The following is a 21,735-nucleotide window of genomic DNA, read 5'->3' as shown; positions in this document are numbered from 1 at the left end:
TCACTGCTGCCGGTGCTAGGGCTCTGGCTGCTGACTGAGCCCTTGCACCTCCAACCTCCATCGGTTCCCCTCCCCCTCCTGGCGGAGGTGTGGATTGCGCACGCGCTGCTTCCCTCGGAACGAAAGAGAAACTTCTCGCTGCTTCGCGCCCTCCACATCCTTCATCTCTGCACCATGGACGTTCTTCCAGCCTCACCCCCACAGTCAGCGCCCTTTGGACCACCTCCTGCGTGCTTCGGGGCCTCTCCCCCCTTGCAATTTCATCCTTAACCGCAGAACTTAGACCCTCCCAGAAGAGGTCTCTGACAGGGGGCGAATCCCGATCCCATTCTAAAGCACTGACCAGCGCAAAAAATCGGGCGTGATACTGCCGGACGCTCGCCCTCCCTTGTTTTAGTCCATGAATCTCCCGTCTGGCAAGATCCACATCAATAGTAGACAAAAAACACGCATCCATCGCTTTGATAAAGGCATCTGCATTCTGAAGCGCCGGATCTTTATCCCTCCACAAATTGCGCAGCCAGGCTTTGGCATCCCCATGCAAATGGGACAATATGAACCCCACCTTCTCTTCCTCATCTCTAAAGTCTTTTGCCAGCAGTTGCAGTGCGCACATTACGTCTGCTCTAAAATTAGGGTACTGTTGCAAAGTCCCATCGAAGTGAGCCACAAGCCCTCCTGCTCTCCGTGCCAATCCCACGCCCTCCGGTCTGGGTCCCGGTTGCCCTTGCTTAACAAGCATTTCAAACCTGGCGTGTAGGTCTCTGTAGGCGGCTGTAGTCTCCTCCTCCCGTTTCTTGGAAGCCAATACCTCTGAGGACAACTGGGTCACTGCCTCTTGCAGCGCGGAGATCCTCTGTTCTTCCGTCATCTTGCTAACCTTTGTGAGCTTGCTTACAGACACCCCTCTTCCTCCCCTAGCGGCTTCTGCTCCCGCTGCGAGGTTTCAGGTTTCTGAAGCTTTGAGGAGATGGGTCTTACTGTCAGAGCTGCTACCAGGTCCCAGCTCACATAGGACCACGCCACACAGCGTCCACTTTAAAAGAGTCTTTATTGAGTTACAGGTTTCATTTCCGAACTGCAGCGTGCAGCTCTACACCTTCTGCCCTAGGTCGGCGAAGACCCATCTGAGTCCCCGCCTCTTGCACACCAGCTTAATACCCTAGCCTTGCTCCACCTCCTTCGCCTCTCCCTACGTCTCTGGGTCCTTCTGCCCCCCTGGGACTCCTCCCTTCTACTCTCCTCTGACGCTGACCCCCCTGATCCTTCCGCTTCCTTTCGGCGGCCTTTGGGACCTGGCTCACTCTCCGGGCTGCTTACTGCTCCAGCTTCCGCTGCATTTGAACTTGGCGCGCGCGCCCAACTCTCTACTTTCCTCTTGACCGTTGCCTCGCTCTCTGAGGAGGGCGTGACCACCCCTGACTCGTGCCCTCCCTCCTGCTGACGGCCTCCGGAACCCGATGCCTGGCTGCCTTCCTCCCTGCTGCTCTCAGTCTTGAGCGTGGGTCCCGACTTCCAGCTGCTGCTCTCTGAATCTCCTCTGTTCCCTTCCTCCTGGGGTGTCCCCCCGGATCCCCCCCTTGCTCTGCTCACTGGGGCTCCCTTTTGGGAGTCCTCTGACTCACTGCTTAGGCTTGGAGATCTCGGGTCGTCATCATCACTCATTCTCCCTTCGGCTTCCTCCCCCTCGCTCTCTGTTTCCACCCTTCTCTGCGTCTCTGCTTCTGAACCCCTGACAGCATGGAAACGCTGTTCACCTTCCCACCACTGCAGTACCTATTTATCTACTTGCACTGGCATACTTCGGAACTGCTAGGTTGGCAGGAGCTGGGACAGAGCAACGGGAGCTCACTCCATCACACGGATTCGAACCGCTGACCTTCAGATTGGCAAGTCCAAGAGGCTCAGTGGTTTAGAGAACACAGGGCCACCCGCGCATACAGTATATACCATATACAGTAATGTGGAATCTGATCTAAAGCAAGCTTACTCTAAAGCAAATCCCACTGAACTTGCTCCCAAGTAATGTGGCTAGGATTGCAGTCTTATTCCTCCATGATGTAGTGCTTACATTCTTTGCTTATGCCATTCACCTGGGTTACAAGTTTGGAACCACCCTTGCACTCTCTACTGTGAAAAAGCTGAAGGGATCCCTCATTGTTTTTATAATATAGTTTTTATAAACTAGCCATTCACTCTATGGATAACTGGTGGCTGTACAGTCTCTAAACCTCAGAGCTTTAAACAGAGGCGAAACTAGGCTTTATTTCACCTGGGTCTCATTTGCATAATCCCAAGCTGGGAGCCTCAATGGCATCCCTCTGGAGGTTTCAACCAGGGTAATAAACCTGGCTAGACACCCCCTCCCCGTAGCTGCGGCTCTGGGTTTAAACAATCTCACTGAAAAAAGTAGAATTACTAGCATGCAGCTAAAAGAAATATTAGGCTTCCTTGGGGAGCATGAAATACTGCTAAAATATTCTCACATTCATACAGTTAAATATTGGGGCCAGATTCAGCTAATGAGTCCTTCTAGCAGAATTTCTAGCACCAGAATTTCTGCTAAGGCAGCAGGGCTCCCCCCACCCCGTCCCCCATGCTAGGGTTGTATTTCAAAAAGTGAAAATCCAGACACAAAAGTTGTTGAGCTGTTTTTTAGGAAACTCACCCAAAAATCAACACTATGGGCATATGGGCTACCGTATGCCTGGATGTTCCTGGACATTTTAACCAAATTCTGAAAATCCCCCCCCCCCCGGACACTATTTTTGGTGAAGAAATCCCGGATATGACTGGGAAATTCTGGGTGTATGGCAGCCCTACCCCATGTGCCCCAGAACATGTGGGAGGAGGAGTGGGGAGATCATAGTGCTACACTGAATTCCTCCTTTGATGTTTTGCTCACCCATTTGCAGCACCCAGTTCTTTTACGGCTAGGGTGGGGCTATACCATGCTGTGAAGGTTTCCTCTCCCATATTTATACCTCTTGACACAGACACTCAGGGCAGGCATGAAAATCGGCTATGGTTGAGCTTGTGCCAAGACCCAACCCTTGCGAGGATTTCACTGCAATTGGCAAATAATTAGAATTAACCAAACAGCTGCCAATAAAGCATATATATTATTAAGCCCTCCTAAAACTAAAAGCTTACTAAATTCCCAGTCTTATAGCAGTTTAACTTAAAGACTAAAGAAGGAGGGAAGGGATTATAGCTACCAATCCAAGCAGGGATCCAAGGAACTGGTTTCTGTGGACTGATGGGGAAAGCTGAAGAAGATGTATCTAGAACCCAATATATAGGACCCAGAATGGTCCAAATGGGAAATAAGTTTGGGAAAAATAGAGAGAAACATTTTAAATGGGAGCCTCACAAGTTTTAGAAGGTAAAATCAAACTATAAAGGATAGTCAATATAGTGATACCTTGGTTCTCAAACGAAATCTGTTCTGGAAACCCGTTCAGCTTCCAAAACATTTGAAAACCAAGGCGCGGCTTCCCATTGGTTGCAAGAGCTTCTCGCGCTCAGCGGAAGCCACGTCACACATTCGGGTTCCAAAAAAACGGAAGCGTTTACTTCCGGGTTTTCGGCATTCGGGAGCCAAAACATTCAAGAACGGAGCTGTTCGAGTTCCGAGGTACCACTGTAAAACAAAACTCTAAAAGAACTAAATCCATTCAGAACTGTTCATGAGCCCAACATCCAGATGCAAAAAGGTTGGAAGCCGCCCAGAGAGGCTGGGGCAACTCACCTTCATCATGCATGCAGATTCACCCCCAAAATGCCCGGAGGCACAGGCAAAAAAGACGTGATGAGATACTATAAGTAGACATACACCCAAAGCCAAAAGAGCAGCCATCCCCACTCTCCATGCCTTGCTTGCTATGCTCTAGAATGGGATGCATTTAAATAATCAGAGGCAAATGTATCTGTATAACACTGAGCGTGAAAAAACAAGAAAGAAAACAACAGATCGCAAAGGATCAGTAAATCTGAAAATTTGGAAGAGAAGTATAGCCATAGGAACAGAAGTATTATAGAAAATAATAGTAACTCCAAAGTCCTTTTTCTAAAGCAAGATTACCATGTAAAAGGAACAAGGGCAGATAGGCTCTTTGCTTAAGGGCTCTCCAAAAGACTAATACAATAATTGTCTCTACGGTTAAATCCTCTACCATTGATAGCTATTTAACACTCTAGAAATAGCAAGTACGTTTGCTGTTTACTATGTGTCACTGTGCTTCTGGAAAAGCCAAGGGAAGAAGATATTGCAGCATTTCCGCAATCTACTTTACCCAAACCATTAACAGCTCACAGAGAGTTCTTAGAAAGGGCAATGCTGCCAATGAGAGTCCATTATAAAAGTATTGAAGAGTGATAAAATCTTGGGTCAAGATGGCTTTCCTGCATTTTTTAAAAAAATCATAAATATTTTGGGCCCATTCACAGGATCCTGGTTGGTCCTTATCATCCTCCTGAATCAAGATGTTTGCAAACCTTTTAGCTCATTGACTCAGTATTATTACTAGCTTTTATATAAACCATTTAAAAATGATTTTATCTTAAACAGACAAAATAGCAGGCACTGTCAGTAGAGCTATAGATGAAATACTCTGGTGTCCATCTGCCAGTGGACAGATTCTATTTGCAGAACAGGAGCAGGGTTGCCATATTTCAAAATGTGAAAATCCGGAAAAATTCCACCCAAACACCTTTTCCATGGGCAAATTCCGGCTATGTCTGGGAAATTTTGAACGTATGGCAGCCTTAAACAGGGAAGACCCTCTGGAGCAAAATTGGAATATGGAGGGAAAGAGTGGCAGATGGAGGGAAAGGAAGTCCCTTTGAGCCATTGGAGATCCACTCACATGATGTTGGATCTCACTCTTAGAATACAACCAATTATTGTGAATAAAAGACTATGTCATGCTATTCCAGACTTCCTCAACCTCGGCCCTCCAGATGTTTTTGGCCTACAACTCCCATGATCCCTAGCTAGCAGGACCAGTGGTCAGGGATGATGGGAATTGTAGTATCAAAACATCTGGAGGGCCGAGGTTGAGGAAGCCTGTGCTACTCTGTCACTTGATGCAGAGAGGGCATATGAGTACAGGGAAGACGCCTGCCTTTTAAAACTAGACAAACTATAAAATTTACCTGTGGCTTCTTCCAGTGTTCTTCACCGACTGCTCAAGTTAAAATCAGCAGTTGGACACGATGAATTCCTGATCTGGAAAGGAACCTGCCAGGGATTTTCTTTTTCTCCCCTTTTATCCACACTGTTTATTGATTCTGTTTGCAGAAACAAGGCCACAAAGGTTAAAGGCAGGGCTGGCCTGAGACATTTTGGCCCCTGAGATGGACCACAAAATGGCTTCCCCCCTCCCTGCCAGGGAAGAAGGGGTGAGTGACAATCTACATTAGGAACAGGCAAGTAATAAAGACCTACATCAGGGTCTGCTGCTCTGGGGATCCTGCCACCCGAGGCAGTTGCCTCACCTTGTCTCATGGGTGGGTCGGCCTTGGTTAAAGGCCTTTTGATTAATCACTTCTTTTATAAGCCACTTATAAAAGGGACTTATAGTTTTTCTGATTTTCAATCTTCAATACTCTTCCTACGAGAGCTAATAGGTAGCTCTGGCAAAAGGTCAGATTTCTATGTAAACCATTAAAAGATCTGAAATCTTGTCAATTAACATTTCTGATCATGCTAAGACGTTCATCCAATCTCCTTTCCAGTACAAAGGAGCACTTGGCAGCAAATATGACAACCAACTTTAAGTTTTCCATAAATAATTATGATAAACTCCATGTTTGAGGCTTTCAGGAATGGTTTAAGCTGAAGCTGTTGTTACTAATGAAATTTAATGCTGTAAAACCCACCCACCCTGAATTCCCCACAAATAGAAGAACTTTTTTAGGTGCAATTTTAACTCCACTTATCTGAGAGTAAGCACCATTGAATTAAATAGGATTTACTTCTAAGTAGTTATGGTTAGGATTGTGCTGTTGGATCTGTTTATAACTGAATGATAAGAACAATGAATAGCATCAAAAGATTTCCTCCCTCCCGATCGGGAAACATGATATAAACTTTTCTCTGAATACACATTAGAGCACATGGAGTCAACTTGTGAAGACAATTGACAAAATATCCATTCTTATTGACCATTCTTAAGCACATGGGACGGCTGACACCTGATAGTTCAGGTGAACCATTTTCCTCCTGGAAGGGGCTGGAACTTTCCAAATCTGAAAAGAGGACAGTGTCAATAGATGGAATGATATAACAAGTAATTGCCAGATAAAACTTCCAGACTGATTGTGATAATGGATAAATTCCATGGAACCAGTCCCTGCAATTACAACACCTTATCCAATTACATGCAAGCAGCATGCCCAATTTCTGAAACAGTACATGAATTGGAACACAGCCATCCTTCGACATTTGTACTTCTCTGAATTTTGCAATGCCAAGGAATGTGTACAAACATGCCCATGGTAAGGTAAAGTGTGCATATAAAGGCACATTAGTGGAAATAAGATGCAAAAATGCATTATATTGTGTAAGTTTTCTTGGCAAAAATGTATATACTTTGGAAAAGGTGCACACAAAAAATGAAATGGGGATAAAATCATACTAAAATGCTGATGAATTTCATGAAGACTTTTTTTTGTGGGGGTGGAAATCACAAAGTGATGTGGAAAACCAAACTTTTGAAGTATTATAGAACTTTATAATGTTAACTGTACAATAGAGCAGTCAAAATGTAGGCATATAGATACAGGAGCTTATATTACAGTTCTCAATGGAGAAACCAACAGTATAAAACAGGCCTGAATCCATTGGCCAAGGCCACAGTGACACACAAAGCCTACACTGGGGGAAATAACCCAATAATAGGACCTGTAAGTGTCTCTTTTACCTAAAGGACAATTGAAAACTGTAAAGGTATTAGTAGTACAAGGGAAAAGACCCACCTCGTTTGGCTGAACATTGCTGAAAGCACACAGACTGCATTAGAATGAAATACATATAAATTAGATGTACAGACATTTTCAGCCCTACAAGAAATCGTCAGTCTTAGATATGCTGAGGGGAGCAAAGACTGGGATTCATATCCAGGGAGCAACCAGTCAAAGTAGTTTAAATCCAGGGTCGTTCCATATGCCTTCTGAGGGATGATCGAAACTGATCAGAAGAGACTGGAATAAGAAGGCATAATCTTCCCTGGAGTTTTCCGAATGGGCAACACCTGAACAACCCCCAGCTCAGCTTGATGGAACTGTGAGGACTATAAAGTCGCAATTGCTCAGCTGCCCCATTCCACGAATGGAAGGTAACTGGCGTTTCCATGCGCTCTGGTTTCCGTCATGGTGTTCCGTTGCACCAGAAGTGGTTCAGTCATGCCGGCCACATGACCTGGAAAGCTGGTTGTGGACTAACGCCAGCTCTCTTGGCCTGAGAGCGAGATGAGCGCCACAACCCCATAGTCTCCTTTGACTGGACTTAACTGTCCAGGGGTCCTTTACCTTTAGCTCCATGAATGGAGGACTCGCTAGTAATGTTGAGAGGATGCCAACAATTTAGCAAACTGGACGTTTCCAGTGAGGCATGTGAGTGGTTGTCTCTCCTCAGAAACCTCTGATGGAATTACGGTACATGACACACAACCTAGGATTTCCCAGAAGAAAACTGTATTCAATTCAATAGTTAAGTAAGGTGGCCGTATCTGGAAGATCTGGAAGAACTGCCCCTAACATATATCAGCAGTTTCCAGCAGAGCACTCACACTCTTGAATCAGGACAGCTTCAGTCTTTTCCAGCCCCTATTTGGAAAAGAAGGTTTGTTCCTGATAGATGCTCATTCAAAAGTATACAGACCTACAAAAAGTGAGTTGATACTGTTAAGTGAGGAAATTAATAGCTGGTGTGTAGAAAACCCAAAGATCTATGGCAGTGGTGTGCAATTGCCTACGCACTGGTGGCGTGTCAGGACTCTGAGGCTGGCCGACTGACCTATTTTGGGCAAGCCACACCCACAGTTTCTACACCCAGTGTCCTATATATTGGAGCAGGTGCAAAAAAAGTTCAAGCCACGGCTGCAAAGGAAGAATCAGGAGCACTGATTTGCTTTTTTTGGTCTCCAAAACTAGAATTTAATCTAGTTTTCGGGTTTGCAGTAGCCCCTCAAAGACCTCCCTGCTAGGGTAGAGCTAAAAAAAAATGGTTCTGCAGGCTTATCACCCCTAGAATTTAGCTCATGTGTTATAAGTTTGCAGGATTTAGTTCCTAACCCACAGTGCCCTTACTTTAGTTTAATGTTATGCATTTAATGAATGAATGAATGGTGTTTACCTTCTAGTCACTCAGATGCCTGCTACCTTGGCTCGTTGCTTCATCACTAGGACTGAGATGCTTCAGTAGCTGGGGCTCCACTTATGGAAGGAGCCTCTTCACTAGATTGTTCCAAAGTTATAGACCTGGCTAGCTTCCCCCAAGTTGCTGCAGACAATTAGATCAGGAGGTTCTCATTTGGAAAAAATATCGTCATGTACTAATGAAAGGAATGAGGAGCCAAGCTACTTTTGTTGGTAAACATGGAGAACTCAACTCAACCTGTTACCTCATGACTCATATTTTTAATTGCAAGATCAAAGCCAAGGTCAGTCACTAGAGACAGAATCTGTTCTTTACTCTCAGTGATGCGTAAGTCAAGCAAGATCTATACCAGCAACAACCATTTGGAACCCTATCTGAAGGCTGCCACTTAGTCGACCCTCACGGGGCTCCTGGGGCTTCCAGAGTGCTTTGTAGACAAACATAACTGCTGCCGCCACATAGCAGCCAACTCCTAGGGGCTGAGGCCCTTTGGCACCCCCAATAAAATATTTAAGGGGGCTGCCCCCCCCCAGTTGATGGACATTGCCTTTCAAATGGTGTGTGTGTGCTTTGCACCATGTGATGTGTGTGTGTGGTGTACCTGGCCTCCCCGAATATTTTATTCCAGGTTGGCACCCCTGTGCTGCCCACCACTGGCATGTGGCTGATCGGGAAAGTTGTGTTACTTCAGGGGATCTACAAAAATGAAAAGTTGGCAGCCCCATCCCTCCGTGTTGCTGTCAGAGCTTGCTTCTCAAATGATGCTCTCCAATAAACACTGCAGTTAGGATCACAGCTACATTATGTCAGTGTTAGTTCCTCCACATTAGCCAGTGACATAGCAGGGCCGTAGGGTGTACCTATCCAGCAAGGGTCTTATGGAACATGGTTAATCAAATGCCACACAGAAAACTGTATTTGGATAGGCATGGATTCAAGTTCAGTAAGCCCCCAATTATGCCCACAATTGCCTTCCATTTTCATACAAAGCTGTTTCTCTTGATTTATTGCCACTAGATGGCAACACAGACAACCATTATTAAAGGTTTTTTTAAAACTCCACTTCTCTCTGGGGCGCAAGTCTGGGCAGCGTGTCTGGAGGTTCTGGGCTGCCCAGATGGCAAGAGCGCACACGCACCCCTTGGTCTCGCTGATGTGGTCCAAAGGAAAACAGAGCAAGACATTTGGCACCAGCTGGGCTGCAGAAGTCTCTGCCCTCGATGAGAGAGCTTGTTGGGAGGCAGCTTCTGAAATCCCCTCAAAAAAAGGCACCGGGGGCCACACCCTCCCCCCCCCGGCAATCCACTGCCCTCCCTGCCAGACCTCCACAGCTGTCCTGGCCTCAAGGTTTGTCTGCCCCCCTCAAGGTATCAGAGGGAGGCCTGCACACCAGGATACCAGGGGCCACCCCTAGGTCTCAGGTTTCCACCCTGAAATAGCAGGGTCTGAGGGGGGGCGCTCTTGACTTGACAACCCCTACACATAGGTGGGCTCCAAATCCTCAATGAAGTTCACAACTGGTTGACGCTTGCCATAAAGCTTTGCACAGTAGTCCAGGGCCACACCAAACTCGGGATCTGTATCAGTGATGCAGCTATCACTAGAGGAAGACAGGCGGTCGTGGCAAACTTCACAGTGCTGTCTGTGGTTGCAATGGGTCAGCCTCCCAGAGGAAGTGCTGCCAGAATCAGAATCAGGATAAAAGTGCTGGGAAGGGACAGGACCGAGCACTGTGTGAGTCAGGAAATTCTGATGATGACGGAGGTTCCTGGATCTGCTCAGATAAAGAGTGGACACGCCATTCTTCCCTTGGCACTTGTCTAACAGCCAGCCACACCCACCGTTGCTGGAATGCTTGGACCAGTTTTCAGCCTGGTAGTTCAGCGTTTTCTTAACCACCGGTGATGACAAAGAGGGTGGCTGATGCAGGGAACATCTGTCCTCCGTGTCTCCTGCTGCAGCCTGATGAAATTCTGTTAATCCACTGAAACATCGTTGCCTTCTGCTGGTTGCCTTGTCCACAATATGCCAAGTATCAGGAGCCGTGGAGCTGGGGGTTTTCCTCCCCTGTCTTGACTTACAAGGACTAAGCTTCATAGACTCTTCTGCCTGGCTCTCCTCTGGCTCCCACAATGTGCACATGTTGCAATCGACTCTTTGCTCAGGTCCCCTGGGAGATATCTGGGCAACAGCAATGTGGTTCATGCTTAGCTCTTGCAGTATTTCCTGAAGCTTTTCACTGCTCACATAGCTGGTCCCTGGAAGCTGCCTCTGAGGCATACATGGCGGCTTTGCTTCCTCCCTCGGTGTGGAACAACTCTGCCCGAGTGGGTCCTGTGGGGTGCCCATACTAAGTGTGGTGGCATATTGGGTGAACCATTGATCTTGGTCACTTGAATGAGCAGCGACATTCTTGCATCCCTTCAGAGGTCTGTACCCAACAGCAATTTCTGACAGTATTTTCTGCTGGTGTTGATTTGTGCGTTCCAGATCACCAGTGGAATCTTTTTTACTAAGCAATCCTGGTTTGCACTGTGAATGGGAGAGCCTTGAGTTTAGCCCCTGACCAGGTGAAAAAGGAGAACTCGTTGGGTTTTCAACTGCTGCAAAAGAACAATTGGCTGCAGAGTAAGAAGAAGAAGGAAACGGAGAGTCGATCGCATTGTATTTTTCCTCCGCAGTCACAAGTCTCATCAGCTTCTTCTTAGCATTATTCACTTGCTCTTGAAGAGTTGCAATTGCTGTATCTTTCTATATTGAATAAACCAAGGTAAAATTTGTCAGAAAAGCGAGGGTGTGCAGGTAACAAACAGAAGTTAGGCCTAATTACCCATACAGAAGAATTGAGGTAGAATAATTCAGAAAGAATGAACAGATATGCAGTTATTTAACATATACTTCCAAAGTAAATTATCTATGCCGATTACAAGTACAGTCGTACCTTGGTTGTCGAACAGAATCTGTTCCGGAAGTCCGTTCAACTTCCAAAAGCGTTCGACAACCAAGGCATGGACTCCGATTGGCTGCAGGATTTCCTGCACTCAATTGGAAGCTGCCGAAGCTGCGTTGGACGTTTGGCTCCCAAAGAACGTTTGCAAACCAGAGCACTCACTTCCGGATTTGCTGCATTCAGGAGCCAAAACAGACGAGTACCAAGGCGTTCGGGATCCAAGGTACGACTGTACAAGTTACAAGCACATAGACATAAAAAATAAGCAACATAAAACCAGAATATCCAACTCAGTACTGAAATCTCATTAGATCTTAAAAGCCTGGAAATTGTTGTCTGGCAATAAAAAATTTATTTATGTATTTATGAAATCCAGTTCACGGCATAAGAATACAAGATAAAAGCACAATACATAATTTTTAAAAAAGAAGGAAAACAAAACAATGACTCTCCCACTCACAACCTAACAACAAATAAAGAACAATGGTTCTGTAGATGGGCTGCAACCATGGAGGAGAACTTGCGGCCAAAGAACCTGAAGGAGCCTCGGATTCCTTATGCTCCCCCTGGATAACGGAGGTCCTCTGATGGGACACTCTGGGTGGTTCCCCCCGTCTGAGCTTCACAAGGGACCAAGCCTGTACTGTGGCAGATCCTGCCCTGTGAAACTCCCCACCAGCAGAGCTTCTAGAGGGATCACCCCCCCTTCTTCATTTTAACCAATCAGTACTTACTGATGGTTTTATGTTGTTGCTTTTTGCTGATTTTATTCTGATGAGTTGTATACCACCTTTATATATATATTTTATAGACGTGTGGATTATAGATATGTACCGTAATTAAATAAATAAGCTTTGCATTTTGCCACCCGCCTTACTTCATTGGGTGAACAAACTTCTTGGGGCATAAAGTTAAGGGTAAGCACATATTCATAACGGTTGCACATTCGAAACCTCTTGGTCATGTGTAGGAATGCACAAAAGTGTTGGACACACATGTGGGTTCAGACACACACAGCATCTGCGATATTCGTTTATGGTTTCTTCTCAAAGATAGGATAGTTTTCTGACAGAATGTTGTGAGTGTCTCTTCATTTAAACCAAATGATATTCTCTCATAGAAAGTGCTCCACTGAATCAAACTACCTGCCTGTCAAATCCAACATTCGGTGAACTGAACACCCCTGGAAAGCTCACAAACAGGGCAAGTTCTTTGTTCTTGTGACATTACGTCACCATCGGTCCTAAGAACCATTTTCGTTCCTCACAATATCTAGACAGTTTTATCCTAAAGTACCATATTTTTTGCTCTGTAAGACGCACCAGACCACAAGACGCACCTAGTTTTTGGAGGAGGAAAACAAGAAAAAAAATATTCTGAATCTCAGAAGCCAGAACAGCAAGAGGGATCGCTGTGCAGCGAAAGCAGCAATCCCTCTTGCTGTTCTGGCTTCTGGGATGGCTGCGCAGCCTGCATTTGCTCCATAAGACGCACACACATTTCCCCTTACTTTTTAGGAGGGAAAAGTGAGTCTTATAGAGCAAAAAATACGGTATCTCCTACTATGTTTCCTTAACTGTGCTGTGTTCTGATCCATGTATACGATGCACTTTTCTTATGCCAATAAATGAGATTGATTGATTGATTGAGTGATATTTTCGTACCAAAAAACCTTGAACTTAGCTTGGTAGCAGACTGGCAGGCAGTAAAAATCCCCTCAACAAGGTGTTGTTATCTGCTAGCAAGTGTTTGCCGCCACAGCTGAGTGGAAGTTTCTCACCTCTATAAGCTGCTTCATCATGGAATCCTTTTCCCCCAGCAGCTGGTAGATCTCTTCATCACTGTACATGGCGGAGTGGAAGTTCTTGCTTGAGCTGCTAAAATACTTGGCCATATTGTTGACGTCATCTTTCTGTTTCTCAAAAGCCTTCCATTTTCTGACCTGCTGAACATGAAAGTATATTGTAGACCTATGAATTAATTGTATTAGAGGAAAACTGAAAGATGACGAAGATGGAAAGAGGGAAAAACAAGTGAGAATTAAGAAAACAAAAACATTTATCCCTGAAGCTGCATTATAGGCTTAGGCCTCTGTCTGTAAACACAACACATACCTGAAGCTAATGCCATATTTGAACCTTTTTCTCGTTTTTTCCCTAATATGAAAAGGCATTGCTCATGCAGATAAGTTTCTTATCCTATACAGTGGTACCTTGGATCTCAAATGGCTTAGAAGTTGGACAACTTGGAACCCAAACACTGCAAACTTGGAAATAATAATAATAATAATAATTTATTATTTATACCCCGCCCATCTGGCTGGGCCTCCCCAGCCACTCTGGGCGGCTTCCATAAAAACCAAAAATACAATAAAATATCACACGTTAAAAACTTCCCTGAACAGGGCTGCCTTAAGAAATAATAATAATAATTTATTATTTATACACTTATATAAATAAGTGTTCTGGTTTGCGAACTTTTTTCAGAAGCTTAACATGCTCCATTTTTAGTGCCACCCTTCCATTTTGAGTGTTATGCTGAGGTCTACCTGTTTTTGCTATTTATTTTGCATTTTTGCAACTTTTTTTTGTTTTTGTGACTGTGTGGAACCTAGTTCAGCTATTGATTGATTGATTGTATCATTGCAGTACATTGTTTATTGCTTTCATTTTATGGATCAATGGTCTCGTTAGATAGTAAAATTCATGTTAAATTGCTGTTTTAGGGGTTGTTTTTAAAAGCCTGGAACAGATTAATGTATGGGAAAGCACGCCTTGATTTTGGAACGCTTTGGTTTTGGAACGGACTTCCAGTACAGTGGTACCTCGGTTTCCGAACATAATCCATTTTGGAAGACTGTTTGAGTTCTGAAATGTTCAAAAACCAAAAACTCAACAGCTGATAGCTGACAGCCAGGCCTCAGGATCATGCCCTCAGCGGAAGCTGTGTGGCATGTTCAACTTCTGAGGCGTGTTCAAAAACCAAAGCATTTACTTCCGGGTTTATGATGTTCGAAAACTGAAATGTTTGTCAACAGAGATGTTTGAAAACTGAGGTACCACTGTATATATTTAACTTCTACCCTGCCTATCAATCCAGAAGATTCCCTAAAGTTGGCTACATACAATACAATACAATACAATACAATACAATACAAAATACAATACAATACAATACAGTCCAGGCTGCTTCTATCCACTGGTAGATTAACAAACAGATAAGTGCTATCTTATACATATTTGAGGCTAAATTATCTCAGTAACGCATTCCCAGCTCACTGCCGGCACCTCAGCTATCCTTTACAAATCTCATTTTGGGGGAAACGTATTGAGCTTTTCTGGGAGGCAGGGGGCAGGTAGCAATGATTTGGGTTCCTTCTTCCTCCCCTCCAGTTTCTTACCTGTGGAATAAAGATTAAACAATTGATTGTAGATGTGCAGACAAAGATTCCTCCTGAGGTAAATCCAAAGACCAGGTTGTGCCACAAGTGGAACAAACGATTCACCAGGAGCGTAGCACCCGTTGAGAGGGAAATAATGGCTATCCCAATGATGAGGGTCAGGGACTGATTGACAGGTGAACAGCTGAGATCACCTGTCAGGCCAGCAAGGTAAGCCCCATAGATCAAGAGGATGCCCTGTGGTGAAACAAAACAACAACACACGGTTATAGAAGCGTTAATTCAGGAGAAAGAGTTCTAGCATTTTGCAGAATGTGGGTATTTTAGTAAGGTGTCGTCTTCCAATTAGCCACCCTCTTATTATTATTTTCATTACAGTATTTATTAAGTGTATATACCACCCTTCCTCTGAGGATCACAGGGTGGTCTACAATATAAAAACACAAAAATAATGTTTCTGGGCCCAATTCAAGGTGCTGGTTTTGATCTATAAAGCCTTCAAGGGCTCAGACCGGCAATACTGGCAATACCGCCTCTCCCCGTACGAACCAGTCTGGACCCTGGGGTCACCGTGTGAGGCGGTTCTTCCTGTGCCCACAAGAGGGATGGAGGGGGGCGACTCAAGAACATTTCCTCCAATGGCTCCCTGCTTGTGGAAGACTTTCCTGCTTTACTTGTATTTAAGACACCAGGCAAAAACATTCCTCCTTTGGCTAATTAAACAATCTACAGCCTTTTAAACTACTTGTGTGGAGTGGGGGGGGGAGGTATTGTTTAAGGCTTTATAGGTCAAAACCAGCACTTGGAATCGGGCCCAGAAACCAATTGGCAGCCAGTGCAATTGGCCAGGATTGGCGTTATAAGCTCAAACCTCCTTGCCCCGGTGAGCAAACTAGCGGCCAAATTCTGAACCGGCTGAAGTTTCCAAACCGTCTTCAGAGGCAGCCCCATGTATAACATGTTGCAGAAACCTAATCAGATTCAAACACATATTTGTTGCAGGGTCAGCACCTTTACTGTTGACTTAAACTAAAATTCGTTCGGCCAAGATGATCTAGCAATTGCCTTCAATAATCTGTTCCTCCCTTGCAGATTTCAAGGGAAAGTTGAAAGCAACAATGTGTTGGGAAAGGAGGGAGTCAGAATCAGGCCACCCACCAAGAACCCTCCAACCATGGCAGTCTTACCAGATAATTATAAAGGTAAAGGGTAAAGGGACCCCTGACCATTAGGTCCAGTCGTGGCCGACTCTGGGGTTGCGGCACTCATCTCGCTTTACTGGCCAAGGGAGCCGGCGTACAGCTTCCGGGTCATGTGGCCAGCAGGACTAAGCCACTTCTGGCGAACCAGAGCAGCGCAGGGAAACGGCATTTACCTTCCCGCCGGAGCGGTACCTATTTATCTACTTGCTCTTTGATGTGCTTTTGAACTGCTAGGTTGGCAGGAGCTGGGACCAAGAAATGGGAGCTCACCCCGTCGCAGGGATTCAAACTGCTGACTTTCTGATCAGCAAGTCCTAGGCTCTGTGGTTTAACCCACAGCGCCACCCAAGTCCCTTACCAGATAATTAGCAAGCATTAAATACAGAAGAGGCAAGGAAGCGCCTATACAATAAGAGCGGCAAGGCAGGTATGGGAAACCTGAGGTTCTCTAAATGTTGCAAGACTACAACTTCCGTTTGTCTTGACCATTGGCCATGGTGGCTGGAAACAGTGGGAGTTGGAAGACCTCTGGAAAGGCAGTAGGGTTCACCAGCCCTGCTATAACATAATAGGTTTAAAAAAAGGTAAAGGACCCCTGGACGGTTTAGTCCGGTCAAAGGCGACTATGGGGTTGCAGCGCTCCTCTCGCTTTTAGGCTGAGGGAGTCAATGTTTGTCCACAGACAGCTTTCTGGGTCATGTGGTCAGCATGACTAGACCGCTTCTGGCACAACGGAACACCATGACGGAAGTCAGAGCGCACAGAAAAGCCGTTTACCTTCCCGCCATAGTGGTACCTACTTATCTACTTGCACTTTGACGTGCTTTCGAACTGCTAAGTTGGCAGGTGCTAGGACTGAGCAACGGGAGCTTACTCTGTCGCAGGGATTTGAACCGCCAACCTTCCAATTGGCAAGCCCAAGAGGCTCAGTGGTTTAGACCACAGCGCCACCCGCATCCATAATACAACTTAGAGAAGGGCTTTTACAATGTGTACCAGCAGAGGGGCCAATGTTCAGGAAGAGCCCTGGGTATGACAATGAGTTACAAGTGTTATAAAAGTTCGTCTGCGAAATGTGGGCCAAATGAGATATGGCGTTTGTCACACACTTTGCCCTTGCCATGATCAACGAGAAACTGGAACCAATTTCATACCTTAAATCCCAGAAAGAGAAGAAGCCAAAGATCAGAGTACGTTGATGTGCAGAAGTAGCCTTGGCTCACTGTGCAAGTCAAACCTCTCTCTGTCACCTAGCAGAGAATTGAAACACAAAACAGAAAAGGCTTCTTCCCACCTGCAAAATGCCCAGGATGCAACAGAATTGAAATGTCTATCAGACTTGGAATAAGTTACAGATAGGTAGCCGTGTTGGTCTGCCATAGTCAAAATAAAAAAATTCCTTCCAGTAGCACCTTAAAGACCAACTAAGTTAGTTCTTGGTATGAGCTTTCGTGTGCATGCACACTTCTTCAGATACCTATCTGTGCATGCACACGAAATCTCACACCAAGAACTAACTTAGTTGGTCTTTAAGGTGCTACAGGAAGGAATTTTTTTATTTAGACTTGGAATAAATAATGGATTCACATGGATATGCTGGAATTGTTTGCTTGCTTGCTTGCTTGCTGCAATCACTGGGAATATCTACACTGTCACTATTTTCAGGTGGGATTCAATCATATCCTGGCAAATTCAGGCTGCACTATTAAAGCATATTTGGAGCTTTTGCACAACAAACCTGCTTCCCCGAAAGATAATGCATTTTGCGATAAGAAAAGCGACGGGAAAATGCACTGCCAAGCTGGATAACACCTGCTTGGATGCACATTATCTAAACTCTCCACAAGCTGATCAAGCCGAGTACGTATTGAACAGCCAGTTTGAAAGCAACCACAATCACACCCCCTTCAACCCCTGCTTTCTTCAGCCTCCTTGTTTCCCATTTGTAAAACAGAATGGTCGTCATTAGGCTCCTTCTGTGTGATGAATCTACTAATTAGCCTGCATTTTTAATCTTTCAGCCTCTGTATTCCTGAGCTGTAAAATGGGAACAATGCTGTACAAAAGCCTGTTGAAGTTTGCATGTAATAATTATCTGGCATGGATTTACTAAGCAGCTTGGCTAGTAGTCCCTTCTCTCTGATAGTCACTGTTCTGTAACAACAACCAGAAGATAAGTGTGTCCTAAAATACCTAATTATGCAAGCTAAATTCCACAGCAATGGGTTACATGTGTGTTTTGTTACCTGTTTGACTAACTCAATAATCTGAGATTTGCCTAGGGAATTATCTGCTCAAGGTCTGCCTGAAGTTCTCATTTATAGCACATTCAGAGCAGTGATTGCCTTGGCTCTATCTTCTAACTCAAAGCTCCCCCAACCCCATATCATTAAGCTCCAACCTGACCTCACCCAAGTACTGTATAATATGGGGGCAGAGTTTTCCTTCTTTTCATATTTTAAAAGTTGGTGGGTGCACAGCTTTCTCTTAGACTGTGAACATGGGTGCATCCCTATGTCCAGACATCCAATCTGCACTCCCTCCTCATCTTACCTTCAGATCTGCATGGAGACTTTGGAGACACTGGACTGGATCCACAAACATCCATATCAAGAGCAGGATAATGTCCGCCAGCACTAACACAGACACCATCACCAGCAGCTGGAAATCTTTGATCATCTGTAAAAGAGACACTCAACTTTCTCACTTTGTCATCTGCTGTGTCAATATCACAGTTCATCTTTTGTGCGCACACAGAGGAGTTTCCCCCAAAACCATATACAGTGGTACCTCGGGTTAAGTACTTAATTCGTTCCGGAGGTCCGTTCTTAACCTGAAACTGTTCTTAACCTGAAGCACCACTTTAGCTAATGGGGCCTCCTGCTGCTGCCGCGCCAAAAGAGCACAATTTCTGTTCTCATCCTGAAGCAAAGTTCTTAACCTGAAGCACCATTTCTGGGTTAGCGGAGTCTGCAACCTGAAACGTCTGTAACCTGAAACGCATGTAACCCGAGGTACCACTGTACAGTACTGAGATAAGCAAGACTAGAGAACATAGCCAGAAATCAGGACCAGCTAATGTTTCCTTTGCTATCAAATACCAAAAAGAGTGAGATGACAAAATAACACCACAGAAAACAAATTCTTTATAGTGCCTGGACTCCCCTTCTAATTTCTGAGTGCCAGGTGATGAATTTAGCATGTTAAAATATAGGCCGTGTTAAAATATAAGCCAGACTGGCTTCCTGATGAAGTAATTGCCTGGCGAGATGGACCATTAAAAGAGCACAAAGGGGAGGGTGATGGCCCGTTAAGGGAGTCATCAGCAAAGCTAAAACTGGGAGGAAGCCCTTCCCTGACCTCAGAGTTAGGTAGAAGATCAATGGTCAGTGGTTGAGTTTTTGGGATTGCAGTTTTGCCTGCTGTAAGCGAAAGGAAAAGATAGTTGCAGTTTGCAAGCTGGAAAAAGGTTGGGTCGGTCAGAGCAGTGCGGGTTGCCAGTCTGAATCCAAGTCAGCAGCAGCCATGGGAGGGACAGAATCCTGGCCGCCCCTCCGTCAGGCTCAGCCTTTATATGTGCAAATAAATCATATGTCCTAAAGACACCACGGTCTCCGCTGTGCCTCATTTCCAAAGGAAACATGAACCCTGGAGTCCTTGGAATCTCACAAGGCTGTGGAGATTGGGGTGGCGTGTAACAATATAATTAAAAACCACTGAACATTTAAAGTTTAGCCAAGCTATTAGATGACTTACAATCCGTTTAAAAACACACCATACTGATGAAAACCGTGGTCACCAAAATTTAACAACGAACCAATACCTAAAACCAGTGCTTTTTTCTGGGGGTACGCAGGGGTACACATACCCCTAAACCTTTTGTGAATCTTTGTACTTTTGTCCATTTACTGTATTTATTTCCCCCAATCTGAACTATAAAATGGTGATTTTTCTTGAAACAAAATGAGAATACCCCTAAACATTCTTTAGGGGGAAAAGCACTGCCTAAAACATTAAATAACAGCAGCCTCCATAGAAAGGAGTGATATTATGAACCACCCTGAGATAAACGGGTTTAGGACAGCATGCAAATTTAATAAAACCAAACCAACAAACTTTATTTAAAGCTTTCTGGGAGTCTTGCCATCTGCTGCTCCTTGAGAGGCCCTTTGTCACCGGAATAGTACCTGGACAGTACTTGGTGTCATGGCTGTGTGGGCTGGGATGACATATGGCTCGCTTTAGTGAGCCTGCCTGCATGGCCCACTGATGTGGGGATAGGTTGGGGAGACAATGCCTCCGAACTCCATCCTGCATCTCCACGCACAATTCAGTCAGTGCTTGTGTGCCATTGGCCCAGCAAACTGTATCTTGTCGACATTCAGCTAAGATGATGCAGCTGGTACTACCATAATTCTCTTTTTCCTTGGATAATGGTGGTTTTACTTATCTGGAACACAGGTGACGCTGTGGTCTCTAAACCACTGAGCCTCTTGGGCTTGCCGATCAGAAGGTTGGCGGTTCAAATCCCCATGACGGGGTGAGCTCCCTTTGCTCTGTCCCTGCTCCTGCCAACCTAGCAGCTCGAAAGCACGCCAGCGCAAGTAGATAAATAGGTACCGCTCCAGCAGGAAGGTAAATGGCATTTCCGTGCACTCTGGAACTCATCACGGTGTTCTGCTGTACCAGAAGCGGTTTAATCATGCTGGCCACATGACCCGGAAAGCTGTCTGTGGACAAACGCCGGCTCCCTCAGCCTGAAAGCGAGATAAGCGCCCCAACCCCATAATTGCCTTTGACTGGACACAACCGTCCAGGGGTCCTTCACCTTTACTTATCTACTTTGAGTGGTCAGTACAGCTTCCCGGCACGAGGCTGAAAGCTGTATGGGAATTCAAGGAAAGGTCAAACCAATCTGGAAATAGATTCAAGAGTCTGCCATGTTCTGAGCCCAGCACTGCTGGAGTAAAGCTCCATTGACAGGAGGGAGGGGGCATCCCTAGGTGAGGCCAGCTGCCTCCAGGTAGCAGCTCTCACTGAGGGCACTTTGTCCAGGGGCCACTGAATCCGGCCCCATACATGGCGACGGCTTCCAACATGTATACCTTAGTCCCAATAACTGTGGCTCAGTCTTACTTGTTTCTGACAGCTGGATGTACATTGTAAGAACTCACCACTCTCTTGTCTGGAACTTGCCGACTGAACACTTTATACAACCGCCAACTTTTCCCTAGAATGGGGCCAAAAGCCAGAGAGACCCCAATACACAACAAGCTGATTCTCACCTGTAGGGGTACGTGTTGGGTTGTGGAGGAGAGAGAAATAAAAAAAAAGAGGTCCATAAAGCTAAGTTTCAAGAGAAACATGGGATATTTGTAATCAAGATCTCCTTTTAAAAATAATGGCAGCCATTCTGCCACAAGGACAGAAGAAGTGTGATCCCACTCATTCTCCTCAGTGCCACTAACAATGTTATCCTGTTCCTTTTCCCAATCCTGTTCACATCTTGGGAGCCAATTCCAGGAGCGGGTTTCATGGCTGAATGAGGATTATAACCCCAGTCTCAGTCCAACACTCTATTCCCTACATTGGACTGGCTCTCAAAAACTATTTATTACATCTCTCAGATATTTATCTCAACATGGGCTACACAGGATTCCCAGGGAGGATTCCCTCCCACCCAGATGCCAACAGAACCAGCCGCCTTAGTTTCTGCAAGGTTATTGCATCACCTTCCTTCAGTCCATGCCTTGGAATGTTACACTTTAGGAGTTGAAAGAACAGTTTGGACATTCTGGAA

At 45.3% G+C, this 21,735-nt stretch overlaps 1 protein-coding gene across 1 annotated transcript in view; it reads right to left on the bottom strand.

Moving 5' to 3' along the window:
• Positions 1-9,300: 9,300 nt before the first annotated feature.
• Positions 9,301-21,735, bottom strand: part of LOC309522721 (putative G-protein coupled receptor 156) — a gene marked incomplete at its 5' end in the record, with an annotated part of 42,599 nt that continues 30,164 nt past the window's right edge. The window contains 6 exons of the mRNA XM_082206192.1: positions 9,301-11,134; positions 13,114-13,278; positions 14,734-14,970; positions 17,090-17,185; positions 18,489-18,614; positions 21,110-21,220. Coding sequence (XP_082062318.1) covers positions 9,860-11,134; positions 13,114-13,278; positions 14,734-14,970; positions 17,090-17,185; positions 18,489-18,614; positions 21,110-21,220 — 2,010 coding nt within the window. The 3' untranslated portion in view covers positions 9,301-9,859. The remainder of the gene's footprint in view (positions 11,135-13,113; positions 13,279-14,733; positions 14,971-17,089; positions 17,186-18,488; positions 18,615-21,109; positions 21,221-21,735) is intronic.

This window comes from Podarcis vaucheri, assembly GCF_965113315.1.
Source record: "Podarcis vaucheri genome assembly, chromosome: 17".
In the NCBI taxonomy this organism is placed as follows: Eukaryota; Metazoa; Chordata; class Lepidosauria; order Squamata; family Lacertidae; genus Podarcis; species Podarcis vaucheri.
Note: the sequence above shows the minus strand (reverse complement) of the source record. Positions and strands in the feature narration are given on the sequence as shown.